A 17,355-nucleotide genomic window follows, 5' to 3' on the forward strand; every position below is an offset into this window, starting at 1 on the left:
CTTTATTAGAACCAGGGAAGAAAAAACAGACACGGTAGCATAACAACAGGAGAAAATATCCAATGTGGGGGAATAAAACCTTTTATTTTTTACATAAAAGGCACAAATGTTATTTTTTTACACGTAGCTTCAATATTTGATGCTCCGACTGATTGTAAAGCACAAATTCGAATGAAACTAAATCAAAAGAAAGATTATTGATCTTTAAATCATCATTTCAATAGTTTATCATTGCATTGTAAATTTGTACTCTAATCCTCAGACATGGATCAATTTAAGATATGACCGTTAATATGCAAACTGTGACTGCAAGGCAAATTAAAATACTTTCATAAAATAGCGCTCTTCAGAAGTGAAGTAAAAATACTGTTGTCCAGAACCTCTGCTGGAGATGAAACAGGCAGGAATATACTCCCAGCAAGCAACACCTCCGATCGCGACGTCGTAAAAATTGTTCCCTTTATGAGCACTGAGAGCTACACAGATGTGTAGCAACGAGGAAGATGGGAAATGTGGGAAAAGAGAAATGTTCAAACCAAACAGTGCACCGCTCCGACATGACGGCAGAATCCAGGATATTCAGGATCGCTGAGCGACGCTGCTAAATAATAAATATGGATATTGATCTCAAAGTGATAAAACACCTTAAAATATTTTAAAAAATGTATCTAATTTACAATTAATTTCATGCGTGTGCTTTTATCCTAAAAACAAACCTAAATGTTAAGCTTTTATCTAATTACACTTAGAGCGCTCATATAACAAAAACATTTTATACACTCCTGAAAACAACTCAAGTGGTTAAATTACAGGTTTGGTGAATTAAGAGTAAAAAAAAAAAAAAAGCCAGAGTAAAATACCAGCTTTGACTCCACTATGACGTGTTAGGGTTTATTTTTTCCCCACATCATGTATACTTAACGTATGCGAGTCTGTCACAGTTCCCAGGTCACCACACCCGGCACGATTGAGCGCCGCGATTCATAACTGATGACTCGGGGCAGCTGAAGGCTTTCCAGAACTCCTCGTAGTTGCTCATTGATCCGATGACCCTGCGGGGTGATGAAGGTCGTTAAAGGTCAGACTGGGGGAATCGGAATGAATGTTGATAAGATAAGAATGTTTTTTTCATTCCCCTCTTGTAAGTTATGCAATTTAAGGTAAATGTTCTGCTTAGTTCATGTTGGCCAAAATGGGACCATAAGCCATGTCTGTGCTTTGAGTCCCCAATCATATCCTAGACGGGTATGTGTGTGTGTATGTGTTTAGTGTGTTTGTGTTTGTGTTTGTGTGTATTCACCTGAACTTTGGTGGGCTGTGTGCTCCACTCTGGATCTGTTCTCGAGCTGTTTCTGGTCTATATGAGTTACATCTAATCTATAAATACATTTAGTAGTCACTCTCACATAATAAGAAACAAGAGTTGCTGGTGCTCAAGAAAACAGGGCAGCCGTTCACCAGTGTGGGTCCTTACATGTGCGTAGCTCAGGAAGAAGAGCTGGTTGTTGTTCAGCCCAACTCCAGGCAACTGTGGCTCCTCCGTTCCACCTCTGCTCGTGTCGACCCACCGCCTGTACGCCTGCTCACAAACACAGTTTTCTCTGAGTACTTCCTGACAGGATGCAAAAGGTGCCTTCAAGTAACAGTTTGAACTGAAAAAAACATTGAGTAAACACTAAAAGTGCTGCACAAATGCAGGTGCGGGTAAATAGATGTTGTCAAAAAAAGTTACCTCAACTCAAAGATACGACTTAAATACACATTTTACAGCGTCAAACTGTATTATTGGTTAAGTATGCGATCAAAAATATATCTACCCTAAAAGCCTCTCTTATTCCTCCATTGTCAGCAATGTTTTCTGCTAGCGTCCTCTTGCCACGTACCTACGGAACAATGATGAAAGCATTTATATGCTGTTGAAGCATTGTTGAAGGTCATTGTATTGTCATTATTAGCATTATGCCAAAAGCTAGCATCTCTTCTTGTCTTTTAGGCTCTTAGGAGGTTCGATTAGTCTCTTTGCTCTTACGTTTAGCCCCGCCTTCTCCCAGAAGTAGTCATTATACTGGTCGATCATGCATTGGGTCTTCTCATTGAAGGCGGTGATGGACGAATTGCTCCACCACTGGTCCAGGTTGCCGTTGCTGTCGTATTTGCGGCCTGTTTGGAAAACAGCATCAGAAAAGTCGCATTTGATTGTGACAGGAGTTTCTTTCACAGGCGGGGAGTTTTTACCATTACTGTCAAAGCCATGTGTCAACTCGTGCCCGACTATCACACCGATGGCTCCATAACTTAAAGATCTGGAAACAGGAATCAAATTTTAGGACAGTTGTTTTAAGCTTCTAATAGCCAACAAAGCAGTTTAATCCTGACTGTCAATGACCCAAAATCCTGACTGAGGAGAACAGCATGGGTCTACAGCCAATATTAGCAACAGAAGGCTAGCATTTTTGTTGTACTGGACATGGTAAGCTTCCATCATTTTGTCGATATCGATGGTTAAAGGTTTATTTTCACCTCGGATACTGTTTGTCCCAGAAGAACGGCTTCTGAAGTTCTCCAGCAGGGAATCCTAAGGCACAATATCATGATGTAACACAGTAAATGTGCAGTCTGGAATAGTTCAGGCGTTCTGTTCAGGTGTTGCTCACTAATCTGGTTGGTGGAGGAGCTGTAGAAGGCATTCACAGTTGTTGGGTTGGTGAACCACCTGTGGCACAAACACACAGACTTTAGGACACACACACACACACGCTGTGTTATTAGTATTAGTCCCACCCACTCACTCAGTCCGGGGGACGGTCTTTCGGAGCCCAGCGAGGTCGGACTGACCGATGAACTTCAACGTCTGCATCACGTTCCCGTAATAGTCCTTCTCGCTGAACACTAGCTGGAACGTTAAGTCAAGTGTTTGAGTCACCAAAACAATGCAAACATAAGAAGAACATCCAGAAATACAAATAAGCTTCAATGTCCCCCTCCCCCCCTCCATTCCCTCTAAAAACCTCCACAAACCTTCTTTAGATCTTCGTTCAGGTAGGTGTCGTTCAAGATAAACTCCGGGTAGCCGACCTTGGCGAGGACAGCATGAGCCTAAACAGGAAAAATATTCACCAAACTGGTTTAGGTTTTAATGATTACAAATGTTCAAATCTTCAGGTTTGAATGTCCACAGCACGGCCAGATTTCCAGCCAAGTTCTTGTGTGACTCAACACTCCTCTGCCCCCTAGTGGCCAAAGTGTGGACAATCACGAAGGCTCATGACAAGTTCATACCTTCTCTATTGCTTTCTTCTTCGTGGGTGGATCCATCCAGTCGTTCTCCTTCTCCAGAATGTCAATGAACGCCCAGCGAACGCCCTCGATCAGCTCCTCCATCTGATTCAACCGCAGCGGAAAAGACTTCAGAATTAATTTGAAGGTCGCAGCTGAGGTCGACCCTCTTCAACTCGCTCACCATGATTTTCTTGTCCTCCTGGAAGTGTTTGTCGACAAAAATGCGTCCGGTGGCGTACGCCAACGAGTTCTCCACGTAATTAACACACTTGTCCCAGCGTGGCGTAAGTGAGGTAGTTCCCGTGGTTACCTGGTGATTTGAGACGGTGATGATGCAGTTTCAGTTCTCCACCCAGTCATCTGGATCCATTCACTGATATTTGTTTTAAATACAGTTTCCCTTTAGTATAATTCATCCTGCAGGGATGTTATTAAAGCCAACCAGACGACTCTTTAGACAAGCAAAAATAGAACATCCTTTTATGCTAAATAATGTTCATAGCCATTTAATCACTGTTATAGAAACCCGGAGAGAGAAAAACAGATTGAAACAGCCTAAGAGCTAGAGACAAATAGAACCCGGCTGGAACGAAACCACGGAAATGCAGAGATCCATTAATATGAGCATAAATGCATCGATGTGCGATCGGTACCCGAGCAAAGTCCAGGTATCTGTAGAGGAAACGACGGCTGAGCGTTGTGATCCTGGAGAAAACTGTTCTCCACTGTACATAGTTAGCAACAACCCTGAGTGAGAGAGAGAGAGAGAGAGAGGAGGGGGCAATTAATTAAATGCCCACATGTAATCCAATTACCCCGTCACTATCAGGGTTCAGTGTGCTTATCAGTCCGCATGTTCTTGCTACACAATGAATACCAGAACGATATTAATAGCAAAGTGGGGGAGTTTCGACTAATCCTCACATCTGCAAATGGGTGTTTAAGGGGGAAGACTTGATTCTATGACTTGGTTTTTATTCGTATGATTTAGGATAATGGGCCGGGGAATGCATGAAAGTACAAATGCGTGTGTGTGTGTGTGTGTGTATGGACCTGGGGTCTGTGTTGTTGATGAGTTTGAAAAGGTCCTTGAAGTACTGGGGAACGCGAACGATGACGTGCTCAGAGGAGGAGATGGAGCGGCTTTTGTCCTCTTTGGTCTCCACCACACGCTTGATGAAGCCCAGCCAGTCGAACTGCGGATGGAAGAACGAGGAAACACGGCATCAACTACGAGTTGTGATGTCAGCTGTTTTAGCCGATTGTCACGCGTTGTTTCAGTTAATCACAAATTAAAGTACAGATCTCTCGGAGGTATTTAGCCCTTTTGGCCCTCGAATTTGAAATCAAACATTTGGGACCGTTGGCCCCATCCTCAGCACAAGCTTAAAACACTACTTAATGTACACGAATGGCACATCTCAGCACGTCCTGCATGCTAACAACGTCCTTGCAACAAGAGCCGGCCTCTCTCTGCTGCACAACCGGTTCCTCCGCTGCATTTTAAAACCCAATCAATCAATCAATCAATAACGAAGCAAAATGGGATGCTAGCAGCGCTTCACGCGTGTTTGACTTACCTCTGGTATGTGGCGGTGCAGGCGAGAGATTGAGTATCTGTTGTACATGCTCTCACTGGTGCGGTTTTCATACGGAACCAAAATCTGCACACACAGGTCACGAGTTGAATATTTAAACTGCAGCTTTCGAGGCGATGAAGTCGCTCCGATTGCCTGTTAATTGATGCCGTATTAATCTGATGCGGCGTATTTACATGGGCAAGTTTGGTCTCAAAAGCCAGAGCTTGTTCCATCTGGGCCTGTGCCGCTTTCTCCGGAGCGCCCAGCATGACGGCAACATCGACCATCAAACTCAGCAAGGCGGCGCGATACTGGAGAGCCAGAGAAAGAGAGGAATGCAGGAGAAAATTCCCAGATTAGGAGAGAATTATTTGTGTTCTTTTTTAGTATTAACCCAAGAGTTTTAACGCTGTTCAGACCTTTACTGTTAGCGAGCTACACTGTGTTAGAGACATACCATATTGGCATCATGGTAGCTTAGCAGCACGGAACGGATGACACCATACCATCAATTCAGCTAAAACTCCAATTTGGCACATCAATAAAAGCAAATACAGATATAAACCAAATGAGTTTATGATTTTATTGGAGACATTTTTCGCCTCTGAAGTGCAATAAAGTTTTATCTCATCAGAACATTTGCTGCGGATGCTCGTAGCGGCTGAAATCAGGCTGAAAAACGGTTCCTGTGGGAGAGTTTATGCAGCGAGTCAATGAGCAGACACATGAAACCGACGCTCACCGCCTGGGCAGAGGAGCTGTTGGTGGTGTAGTCCTCCCTGGAGGGTAGAGACAGGGAAGCCTGATCGAGCTACAGAGACAGAGAGCCCCGGAGAGGGGCGAAAGGTCGCTTTAGCATCGACGTGACTCTTTACAGAAACCTGCAGCGCCTCATATCGGACACTGGCTGAGGACGCCTGACCTTGATGACGTAGTAGGAGGAGTTTTTGTTGTCCGGGGACACGTACAAGCGAATCAGGACGCTCTTACTGTGGAGGTTCCTCATGTCTGCCAGCGTCTTCAGAAGGCTCCACTGCCCCGCCGACCACTGATACTCCCCCCCGAGCCCGTCCCCCACAACCGGCCAGCGGAACTCGGGCTGTTTCAGAGTTTTCAGCATCGGCTTGGAGTCCAACTTCTCCAGTATGGCTGTAAACGGGGGAAAGGAGGGATTATTCCACACATACTGAGATTTCACTCTTTCGGCTAAATCTGGATGAAGTGTCATGCAAACGTGGGGCAAAAGTGTTAAATATTATGAATAATAATGTCTAAAACTTACTTTCATTCATGCAGGAGCGGTAGAGGGTCTTGGCCTTTCTGACGGCCTCCAGCTCTGACGGTTCTGAAGGAGCTTCTAACAGTTCTAAGAGAGAAAACAGCACATTTTCCCTCATCTGCACCTTTTCTTTGCACACCTGACATTCAGAAAACTAAAGTCAAACTTTCTTTTGACCTTGGCCATGTTAAACTCCTTTTAATTATGTTTTATTCTGATTTTTCCCTGCAGAGCACCAGTCAGGTGGCGTCTCCTCCACTGTCTACAGGAGTGCTGCAATGGGGGCGGTTGCCGTAGCGATGCTGTTCCAAACAGCCATCCATGAACTACAGAGGGGGATTGTGCATGTGACTATTAGCATTAAGCTGCAGTGCTGAAAGAGTTGGAATGTTATTACATGATATTTTTAGAGGTTTATAACACTCCGAGTGAGATGGATCGAGGCTAAAGGCGTCCTGGAAGGCTTTCCTCTCATCCCAGGACACCGATGCAGCCAATGAAATGTTGGGATTCGCTGAAATAAAGGTCAACCTGTGAGGGGACGTCTGGGGGCCGACGCACCTTTGAGGCGGATGTCTACTTCCTGTCGCAGCCAAGGGTAGATCCCATAGGAGGAAAAATCTTCGGGAATGGGGTTCTCTTTAATCCACCTGCCGCAGGCGAACGTGTAGAAGTCGTCGCAGGGGTCAACGGACCGGTCGATCTTACTGAGAATGGATCCGGCTGGAAGGAGGTGACATAAAAACACAGTGAGTGGAGGGAACGACCTGGCGGCGGCGGTCTGCGGCGGATGCTCACCCGCTTCGATGCATTCGGGGCTCAGGCAGAACTCCTCCTGGCTGGATTTTTGGGATACTGGAGCAGGACAAAAGGGGGGAGAGCTGGTAGAATGTAAAGTTCTGTGCATTTAAACAAAGCTGAATTGATTCCGCAGCACATCCACCAACAGCCTCGGGAGCAGGATCAATATTCCCGCTGATGTGTTTGTGTTAAGAGGGTGGAGAAACCAGAGGAACCAGACAATAGATCAACAAACCGCAGGGAGCCGAGGGAAAACGCTTCCGACCGCGCGGCCTCGGCCTCGCCGGGATCACCGAGGTCCGCGCAGCAGAAGCACCACCTTGGGGGAGCAGACGGCCCCGGTTCTGAACCAGAACTTTATCAGAACGAGCAGGCGACACAATCTGGCTTCTGTTGGACGGGACCCAATTGGTCCAAAGTGCAGTTGATCCAGCTGGAGCGCTTCACTCAATGAGTAAACAGCTCGGCCCCGCGACCGCCACGTAGCGCCGCCTCGTCTTCATTTACAGCGTTTCACCAGCTTTATTTACGCAACCCTAGCGTAGATTATAAGCAGACCCGGACTAAAGTATAGACGCTGTCCGCTTCGGCTGGGCTGTCTGTCGTAATTACATCACACGCTTCTAATAACGGCAATCAGGCCGCCGCAAGGAGACAGAATAGAGCCACCCATTGTTTATACTCCTCGCAGGGCGACCGCAGGTTTACCCGTTCACTTCCTGTCCTAGAAGGTGAATGAGAGCCTGCCGGGCCTCACGCGGGCGGGAAGAAACCTCGCCTCAGATGTGGCCCCGGGGGCGTGCGGCGGCTCCGCAGGTCTGTGGCCGGCCCTGACAGATTTAGCAGCCAAATCCCCATTGTGAAGGGGCGAGCGGAGCGCCGCGGAGCTGCGCCGTCGCGTCTGACCCGAGAGGTCGATGGGACGACGACACTTCCGAGGGTTTGAACACACGTCCGGGTGCACCTGTGGCGCCGCCACGAGCCGCTACTTTGTGACATGGGCGTCGCAAACAAACAAGGCTTTCTTTGCGACTCCTCTTCCAGACAACCGAGACCAGAGGTGGTTTTCCATAGGAGGCGGGTGTGGTCCTGTAGACGTTAAACGCCAGTAGCATCAAAACAACACTGGTTTTACTGAATAACATCACCAACCTCTGACACACGCAGACGCCCAAAACCCTCCTCAGATCTCTCGAGTAAAGAAAGTCGTGGATCTTCCTCCATGTACAGACAAAACAAATTAAGTTCTGAGCTTTTGGAACGAGCTAGTACAAAGATCTACCCTCTTTAGCTAATCAAAGCTAACTATTTCAGGCTAAGGAGTGAGAATCCGCTAGGTGGAATACACCCTCAGAAGGTCACCGGTCCATCGCCAGCCACTCAAGCCAACAGACTTTGAGCACTATCAACCAACCTTGACGTGTTTGTCTTATTCTGTGGTGGAAAACCAGAGATCAAGTGGGACATAAATAAAACTGTGACCAACGTTGTACAAAAAAAAAATACATAGTACATAATACATAATACATAACTATAGTTGACCTTTAAAGAAGGTAAACAACCCAGATAAACACGCGTCTTTTCCGATTCTGAACCTCGTAGTGCCATTTTTTCTGGAGGGGTCAGGTTCTCCATATGCATGCTAAGTGTTTTTGAAACTTTATCTCTCCCAGAAATAGTCTCCACATGGCCCTTTAGGCACACCAGTGTCTCCTGAATGTGCACGTGCGTGTGACTTACCCACGATAAGTGCCAGCAGCAGAACCGCGCACAGACAAGCACAAACGGCCAGCGCTATCTTGTAGAGGCGAGTGTTGCTCTTCTCCGGTTTCCCCCCACCGCCTCCTAAATGCTCCAGTTCCATGGCTGCCGGGTCTCAAGCACGTGTGCAAGATTTTTTATAAAAAGAAATAAAAAGGCTAAAGTGACCTAAAAAACCAAAGCAAGGCGGACTTGAGGGTGGATGATCGGGCAGATTTAATCACATCGCAGGAATCCAAAAGTGTTGTGGAAGCATCTTCTGTCCTGCTCCTTCAGGCTTCTCCCAGTTTGCCCAGTGAGTCCCTCCGCTGCTCTCATCCAACTAGCAACTCTCAACTTCAGCCTGGCTCTTCTGTTCCTCCCTCCCTCCCTCATCCACCCCCCCCCCCAGCACTCCTCCTCTGCTCCCTCCCTCCATCTAGGACACAAGACGTCCCAGTGGTGATGGTTTAATGGCATCATCAACTCAAAAAAACATGTTATCTGGGCAAGGAAATGCAAGTGTGTGTGTGTGTGTGTGTGGTGTGTGTGTGTGTGTGTGTGTGTGTGTGTGTGTGGTGTGTGTGTGTGTGTGTGTGTGTGTGTGTGTGTGTGTGAGAAAAACCAGCAGAGTGGGAACATTTATCAGCTCAGACAGTCAGCGGACCAGAACAGCCTCAGACGGGTCGGTGACTGATTACAGCGGATTAATCTGGCGATGGCGTTGACGGGTGTATGAACGGCGATTGTAGGGACACTGGGACGACAGATCCTGGCTGATCTTTAAACCCCACCACCACCACCACCACCACCTCGCCACCGTGGCGAGGACTACAGCCACATGTGCTCATTACGGCTTGTGGGCGTCGGCCACGCAGCCCTTATATAGGCGAGACTTCCTGCTCTTCCGAAGACACCCATTCATCAATCGGACCACGGTACTATTGTTCCCCACAGTAATCTCACTTCCTGTTTTGCTTCTTTTTTCTCCTCATGTTATATTTCCTCTGCTGCAGATCACCACCTTTGTCCGTCCCCAGAGGATAATCCGCAGATATCGTGTTTGGTTCCAGTTGACAGTTTTTTTCTATGGTTCATTAATTTAAGTAGTTACAGTGTGAGGTAGTTATGGTCCCCTGATGGAGCGCCGGGCTTCACTGGGATTAAGACTAAAGAAGGGTAAAAATGTTCTAATAGATGCACAACTGCTGACATTCCCATTAGCATCAGAGGTGCTTTAAGCTAATATTAGCAGGAAGTACCTCCCGATACGTATATCTGCTAGCCCACTTCCTGAAGGTGCGCTGATTCTGGCTTCTGCTCACCTCTATCGCCCTCCTCAAACCACTTTCTCAACAGTCAAGAGCCCAACCCCTCCACTCCACCTTCTCCTCGTCATCCCTCCTGCATGTTTGTTTACCCCAGCACCGCCAACCCACCTCCCCAAACCGCCATCGGGCCCTACGATAAGCACCAGACGCACAAATCGTATTTTGGTCCAGAAAAATCAGCCTTTGGAGGCGCTAATCCGACCGCAAACACATAACACAGCCACGTTTGCTGCACCGGGGTCTAATCCCACCTAATTATTCAATGATGAAGTTAAAAGGATAACTATTTGGAAGCTGCTGATGGAGGTGTCTGCTGCTGCGGTAAACACACCTCTGTGGCTAAACTAGAGGCTGTTCAGTATTTATACGTCTGTAGGAAACACCCTTTAAATTACCATGTGTCTCCTCCACACACACACACAGACACACACACACACGCTATAATGACTGCAGTCTGGAGATGTGCTTGCTGTTGTTTTAGCATCTAAGACAATGTTCTAAGAATATGTCAGCTATAAAATTAGAAGAGAGGAACTGAGGCTGTCTGTGTGTTGCAGACACATGATTTCAGCAGGTTTGGGGCCGAAGCATCATGTTTCCCCATTCGTGTGATGGGACATTTTGGGATTCTGCTGTCCACCTTTTTTCCTTAGCATCGGTGAATGCTAACATGCTAACGCGGGGGCAAACTGCTGCAACCTTGAAGAAATTTTTTAAGCCGGAGATCGTCAACAAGATGAAGTCTTTAATCCACAGATTTCATGAGCATGTGCAGAAGGCCACAAAAATGAAACTGACACTACCCACAATGCACCAGGAACAGACACACTTCACTTCAACGGATGAACAAGATACAAACATTTAAAACTGATGAAGAACCTAATTTCATGTTCCAACAGTGACGTGAAAACGTGCATTTGGTGATGCGATAAAAACTTCTTCTTTTTTTGGTGGTGGCGGGGAGGGGTCAGCCGTTTTCCCGGAAACGCCGTCTAATGTTTCGCCCGGCGTTAAGAAGCCAGACATCAACCGTGTAGACAGTCGCGGTAAGGCGATTAGCATCGACTCCAGACTCGATCACAGTGGCTGTCTGCGGCTGGTGCGTTAACTTGTGTGCTTTTGTGAGTCCGATGGCAACGAGGTGGAGGTCAGCTGTTTCAGGTACGTGCCCGTGGGTCGGGAAAGGCCGAATAAGCATCCCGCGTTCTCCGGGAATTCGTCCAGACAGCTTGGCATCGCGGCCTGCTCACAGTTTCATGGTCAAACGCAGCCTGAGAGAACAGTTCTTAGTCCTCGTGGGGGGGGGGGTTGGTACCAGATGTGGCTACCGAGCCGTGACCATCCACAGGCCCAGAGCCACGTTGGCGGCCAGCAGGGCGCTGCCCCCTAACAGCAGGAAGAAGCCCACCAGCTCGCGCTTCTGGCGGTCCGTCACCACGTGAGCCAGCGTGGCCTCCAATAAGGCGTTCAGCATCCACTGACCGTCGAGGGCGAAACACGGCACCGAGTTCACCACCGCTAACGCACCTGAGAGGGAGACCACGTATCTGAGAGAAGGGGGGGGCAGTTAAAGAAAACACGCCATGGAGTGTCGCTGCAGAACCTCATCTGCGTCCATAACGTACGGTCTGAAGGATACTTGAAGAAGGTCTCCAAAAATATGGGCAGGTCCAGGTGCAGGAAGCCAAATCGGGGCACAAAGTTGGTGAGACTTACTGAGGACAGACAGAAGAGGGAGGGGCTTAACTCGGCGTCCCAACACATACGTCACAGGTGAGGACGGACGGCGCCCTGGAGGTACGTACCGGCGTACTGAAGGTGTGGCGGATACCCCACGAACAGCATGTGAGTGTTGGGCGGGTGAGTGACCCGGATGAAGCGCGTCTGGTTCTCCAGCGAGGGCGTGACGCAAACGCTCGCCGCGCTGGAGTGGACGGTGCAGTCGCTGTCGGTCCGACACGCGCGCGTCCCCGTCACCATCTTACGCACCGGCATGCAGGCGTACTGCGGCGGCGCCGGGAGGAGCAGGGAGAGGTTCTCGTTTAGTTCTGGTCGTGTTTCCCCCGAGTGCTGCGATTAAATATAGTTGCCAAAACGGTTCCGGGTCGTATTTATAGCTCAGGACAAAATGAGGAATGAACGGAGGAAGTGGCTGGAACACCTCTCACATGACGATGCAGTTCAGCCTGCGTGTGTGTGTGTGTGTGAGCGTGTGTGTGTGAGCGTGTGTGTGTGTGAGTGTGTGTGTGAGCGTGCCACCTCTCGCTCCCGGTCATTCCTGCTCTGTGGTTTGATGTAGGAGAAGCAGAGATCCGTCAGGCTGTTGTTGCTGCAGCAGTCCATCGTTCCGTCCAGACGCTTGAACGCTGCCAGAAAGGAGAGACGTGATTGGCTGATTGGAGGGGGGGGTGTTGATGATGTCATCCACTGGTTGTTTGTCGTCTTTTAATTGCTGCCGGCTGCTGCGGGACCTCTCGGTCATCGGTCACCCGGAGTAACATTTCCTCCTTAGGCTCAAATATTGATTCAGCACTTTTACTGCCACTAATAAAATGAAGATTTGGGGCCATAACTTCATCACTGCGAGCGGAGGAGGCTGAACTGATGAACTCTCGCGGCTGCACAGACGGCAGCTCATTGATTTCTGGGATTTTTTTACGATTATTTATGACGCATGGTTGAGAGCAGCGCAGCGATACTTTACAATAAAATGTTTTTAATGCTATCCCCCTTAAAGAACTCAGCCAGCGCATGTTGGGCCAAGTTAAACTGAATAATTAATGAATTTTTCCTCTGTAGCTGTGATTAATCCTGATTACTTCGCCCTGAGACATGCTAACGGTCTTATTACCAGCTAACTTGTGAAGTCTGAAGTGTGAAAAGCAGCGTGATCTCTGATTGGCCAGCTGTGACCTCACACAGTCCCTGCTGTTGCTCTGTGGGTCTGACCTGGTTTCTTTTATACACGTCACAATATGACAAGCACGAACTGAAATAAATGAGCGGTGGGGGGGGGGCTCACCTCGTCCGTGGGCCCAGCTGGGCTGCAGGCTCGCGACGGGGACGCAGTATCCAGTCTGCGGGGTGTGGGAGAGGTGGAAGAGGCAGCTGCTCCAGTCCTCCACCCCTCTGACCGGACAGTCCTCCAACCCCGTCACGATGTCTCCTACAGAGAGGCCCCGGGGGCCATCAGCTGGGGAGCCCTGCTCGGAGCACAGCGGCAGGTTCTTACTCTCATCTTGCAGCTGGAGCTTAGCTGCTAGCTGCTAGCGGCGAGCTAACTGCACCTGACAGAATGCTAATTATCTCAAATGTGATGCTGTTGTTGATTTTGCTTGCGGTGTGTGACAAACATGAGCGTGTAAACAAGGCGGAGCTGCGGAAATATGCTGTTTTCTACCACAAGTAACTCATGTAGGAGTTGTTTCGGGCCATTAAATTCTCAGATTTCTCAGAATTCTAGGCCGGAAAGATGGAAAATACTGATTAAAAACACGCTGCACCGACCTGGACAATCTCTGTCACCAGTGCACCGGAGCCAGTGGAGTAAACAGGAAACAGGAAGAGCGGCAGTAGGAAGAGGAACGCTAACGCAGCTACACACAGAACAAAGTTGTGCCACACTCCTACGAGAAACACAAAAAGCAAAGTTAGAGTGATTTCTTTTTTGTCATCTTCACTTGTTTCTGTCAATAAATCCACATTAACGATTGTTTATGAAAATCAAAGGTTAATCAGGCGTGACGGGAGTGGAACGTGAGCTGGGTGGAGATGAAGGAGGCTCCAGATCTGAAGCTCCTGAGAGGCCACCGGGACTGGACTCCATTAAAAACCGTTTTCCATGTTTTCCACATGTTTGGGCTGCGTGACGTTGTGGCGAGGCGGTAACCACCCTGCGCTAAAAATAACTTTCTATACCATCTTCATGTCAATTACGCAAGACGACAGACGGCCTCCCAAAACCACACACACGGAATGTTTCCAAGCGGAGGCGCAGCAAAGATTCAAAAACAGCAAACAAAAGAAAAAAGACGACAACGGCAGCTGCATGAAAAAAGACATATACCTTATGAATGCAGTTTAACGCGATTGGAGGACATGATACCGACGTTCCATGATTTCTTACAGCCGGACTTTCTTTCAGAATAAATGACACGTTATGTGAGAGCACCATGATGTGTAGGACGAGCTCCAGTGTGGCGAGACACAGATAAATAAACACAGCATGGCATTATGACACCCCCCCGGTGAGAACAGTGTCTCCCCCTCCCTCTTAGTCCCACTCTGGTTATTTTCTTGACACTGTAAGCTAAAGAACAGAAACGCAACAGACGGCTCGATTCACGGTGCCTCAACACTGCCCCCTACTGGCCGCGAGCACCACAGCACATGACTTTTTGCAGGTTCCACGTTACTGTTGGGCGCTCTCGCGCACTCTGACAGCTGGCCAATACTTCAACCACTTAAGCGTTTCAACATCCACTTCCAGTTTCTTTTGCAGGATAAAGGAAAACATGTCAAGGTTAAAAGAAAGTGCAGACTGCATCAACAGTTCAGCTTTTGTTTGGAGGAAAAGTGAGGAGCAGAATCACAAGTGAAGTGGGGCTTAATTATCTGTGGCGTGACTGATATCACTGTAGTGAAATTACAGCGCCATGCCCCTTGTCTTGACAATAATCCACGCTAAACAGCCTCCCGACGGGCGCCCGATGAGACCTCGTTTCTGTTTATGTCTGATCTTTCAGCCGAATCAATCCAACAATCTAATTTTTTAATTGCAGAGCGGAATAATTTGATGCGAAGCGGCCGTCGGCTCTTCTGATTAAAACTGAAACTCCAATCGACCTCGACAATAAAGCACTCAAAAATCTGATTGTAATTACATTTGCTGGCAAAACTATGGATCCGCATCTTACCGGCACAGAAGATGCGGAGCTGCTGAGTGGGGGATATGAGGTTGAGATGCGTGGTGAAGAGGTCCACGAACGCACCGGGATACACCACGAACACAAACATACCAAAGCCATTCACCCGAACTTGCTCCCTGTGAGGAGGAGAAAATACTGTGATTAAAATGGGATGAAATTCAACCAGAAGTTTGACAAAAGTGCCTTTGCCGCCATCATATACAAAACAGCTGATGAGGGTGAAACAACCAACAAAAACCATCGCTAACGAGCTGCTTTAGCTCTTTCCTACGCCCAGCTTGCTGCGGCTCTTCACGCTGCCTGGTCGCCGTGGTAACAGACAGCATGACGGAGCTGTGATCTGGCCTCACCTTAGTGCTGCCACAGCATGGCCCAGTTCATGTATGACTCCACTGAGCAGCAGGGCGATGAAGAAGTAGGCCAGCTGACTGGTGGGGATGTTGACACCAGGAACCTGAAGACGACACACAAACAGCGGCTGAGAGGAAAACAGCGACAGGGCGCCTCAGGGTGAAAAGTCAGCCCTGCTCGTCTGATTCATGCGCGGATTGAATCCCTTTTTATTCAGATATGCTCTCATTTATCTAGCACCCGTTGACCTTTGACCTGGTTCAGCAAAGAGAGAGCCACAATAATTTGCACAAATTTCCTGTGCATATGTGAAGTGCGTGTGTACGTACCACCACCTGCAGCGCCTGCTGTGCTCCCATTCTGGGGTTGTTTGTGGTCATCTGAGCCAGCGTCTGCTGCAGCGTCTGGATCAGCAACACCACCGAGCCCAACATGGCGACAATGCCGAACACCAGACCGCCGTTGAACCTGCGGCGGGTCAGAGGAAATCTCCTCAGGAATTAAAATCAAATCAGAGCTGACATTTTACAGACACGTCGACATGCAACTCCAACGCCAGCATTTCTTGTTTCCAGTGGATGGAACAAGGCCTCACCACAGGTAGAGGGCTCGGGGGTTGATGCGAGCGCAGTAGGCGAACAGCCGGTTGAACATTGTTGTCTGCCATCTCACGTGGAACGGAGACAACATCAGCCCTCGGCTGGCCAACCAGGACTCGTAACTGAACCGATACGTGGGTGACGACTGCAGACAAAGAAAACAAGACAAGTCAAAGGCTGCGCCAGCGATGGAGGCACCGGAAAACCTAGACTGGATGATGGGAAGTGCAACCATGGTCAATTCCAGGCTACTGAAAAACCGCTTTTTTTCTATATCCATATCTTAATTCTGCGTAATCATTTAAATGGTGTGCTCATACAATATAAAAAAACACGTTTATTTCCAATGAATCTTCAAATCATCACATTTTAAGGAAACCCACTTCCAAAGGAGCTCCCTTTGAGGTGTCATTAAACGCACCACACCGGTGCGTCTAAAGGTGTGTTAGACTGGACAAGAGAAAAAGTGCACCCCTGTATCATTGTTCTAACATTTATACTGTCGATAAATAAATATTTTGGCGACATTATTACCCTCAGCAGCGTATCGGCCAGGTAGACAGCACACCAGGCTGCCATCACACACACCAGCAGCGGTACAGGGATCATAGCGCATCAGAGGCGTCTCGGAAGACAGAAGGAAACAAACAGCACTGTCTCCATCACCCCTTCCGCCCGCAGACTCTCACGCAGCTAACCGCATAAACGCTAAACGTTCACATTTTAAATAAGCATATGGAATAAGAAGGATTTTAACACAGAATTGTTCTAAAAGCAGGGGACAGGTAATAACAGAATGAGACAGATCGACCAACATCCGGGTTCTCTTCTTCGTCGTTTTTCCTGACAGTCTACAAATAAACGATGGTTGGCCACAGCGCCGCCTGCTGTCCAGGGGTAGGTGGCGTCAGAAGTGAATTCAGAAATGTTGACAAGAAGTTGCCTCAAAAGACTGACTGTTGCTCGACAACCACATAAATCTAACAGTTTCTTTTCAAAGATTAACAATCATTTCAAATGTGCCAAACAACAGAAACAACTGTTTTATCTTAGCACAGCTCAGTTAGACAGAAATGGATTTGGAGTCGAAAGTTTTTTCTCTTTTTCATTTTCCATATTAAACTCACATATTTGTATGCTTAAATAAAGTGGACGCAATTTTAAAAAAATTAACATTGAATGAAGTAAGCGAAACAGCGAAAACAGCGAAACAGCTAGCCTTGCATGTATGCTATAAAAAGCAGAGACAGCTCAGTATGTCTATCTACTGGCTAGTGGTTGTAAAGCAGACATTAAAAGGTTGAATCTAATAGGGAAACATTGAAATATAGAAATTTTGTTTGATGCCATTTTCTCCAGGAAATTATGTATAAATGAATGGTTACCATTGAAACTTACTGTAATTTTTACCATAATAAATTCACCTTCAGGCTTTGACAATTGAGTAAATTTCAATGTGTAGAAGGT

The 17,355-nt window shown here is 47.7% G+C and overlaps 2 protein-coding genes across 3 annotated transcripts; both read right to left on the minus strand.

Annotated features, from left to right (window-relative positions):
- Positions 1-65: 65 nt before the first annotated feature.
- On the minus strand, positions 66-9,042 carry phex (phosphate regulating endopeptidase homolog, X-linked). The gene is made up of 22 exons (XM_057013220.1): positions 8,680-9,042; positions 6,937-6,993; positions 6,700-6,861; positions 6,142-6,225; positions 5,782-6,008; positions 5,602-5,670; positions 5,054-5,170; positions 4,860-4,943; positions 4,333-4,475; positions 3,933-4,026; positions 3,461-3,589; positions 3,280-3,381; positions 3,019-3,096; positions 2,790-2,893; positions 2,655-2,713; positions 2,521-2,575; positions 2,236-2,303; positions 2,030-2,160; positions 1,818-1,883; positions 1,475-1,579; positions 1,301-1,377; positions 66-1,052 (listed from the first exon to the last, which is right to left on the minus strand). The coding sequence occupies exons 1-22, from the start codon at positions 8,801-8,803 to the stop codon at positions 950-952; spliced, it is 2,238 nt and encodes a 745-aa protein (XP_056869200.1). The 5' UTR covers positions 8,804-9,042; the 3' UTR covers positions 66-949.
- A 1,693-nt stretch (positions 9,043-10,735) lies between these two features.
- On the minus strand, positions 10,736-16,728 carry mbtps2 (membrane-bound transcription factor peptidase, site 2). Of its 2 annotated transcripts, none has more exons than XM_057013513.1 (11): positions 16,423-16,728; positions 15,885-16,033; positions 15,619-15,757; positions 15,289-15,392; positions 14,927-15,054; positions 13,518-13,636; positions 13,033-13,213; positions 12,270-12,376; positions 11,816-12,080; positions 11,650-11,725; positions 10,736-11,557 (listed from the first exon to the last, which is right to left on the minus strand). In XM_057013513.1, the coding sequence occupies exons 1-11, from the start codon at positions 16,495-16,497 to the stop codon at positions 11,335-11,337; spliced, it is 1,566 nt and encodes a 521-aa protein (XP_056869493.1). In that variant the 5' UTR covers positions 16,498-16,728; the 3' UTR covers positions 10,736-11,334. The 2 variants fall into 2 exon arrangements, with proteins under 2 accessions (XP_056869493.1, XP_056869494.1); XM_057013514.1 differs by having other exon boundaries at positions 11,816-12,014; positions 16,423-16,727.
- Between the last annotated feature and the right edge of the window lie 627 nt (positions 16,729-17,355).

Source organism: Takifugu flavidus, chromosome 17 (assembly GCF_003711565.1).
Source record: "Takifugu flavidus isolate HTHZ2018 chromosome 17, ASM371156v2, whole genome shotgun sequence".
NCBI lineage: Eukaryota > Metazoa > Chordata > Actinopteri > Tetraodontiformes > Tetraodontidae > Takifugu > Takifugu flavidus.

Coding starts and splice junctions, on each gene's coding strand:
- phex (XM_057013220.1), bottom strand. CDS start 8,803: ATGGAACTGGAGCATTTAGGAGGCGGTGGGGGGAAACCGGAGAAGAGC. Junction 6,009..6,141: donor CCGCTCCTGCATGAATGAAA/GTAAGTTTTAGA, acceptor CCCCGTTTACAG/CCATACTGGAGAAGTTGGAC. Junction 1,884..2,029: donor GGGAGAAGGCGGGGCTAAAC/GTAAGAGCAAAG, acceptor ATTGTTCCGTAG/GTACGTGGCAAGAGGACGCT.
- mbtps2 (XM_057013513.1), bottom strand. CDS start 16,497: ATGATCCCTGTACCGCTGCTGGTGTGTGTGATGGCAGCCTGGTGTGCT. Junction 13,637..14,926: donor GCTCCGCATCTTCTGTGCCG/GTAAGATGCGGA, acceptor TGTTTCTCGTAG/GAGTGTGGCACAACTTTGTT. Junction 11,558..11,649: donor TTTTTGGAGACCTTCTTCAA/GTATCCTTCAGA, acceptor CCCTTCTCTCAG/ATACGTGGTCTCCCTCTCAG.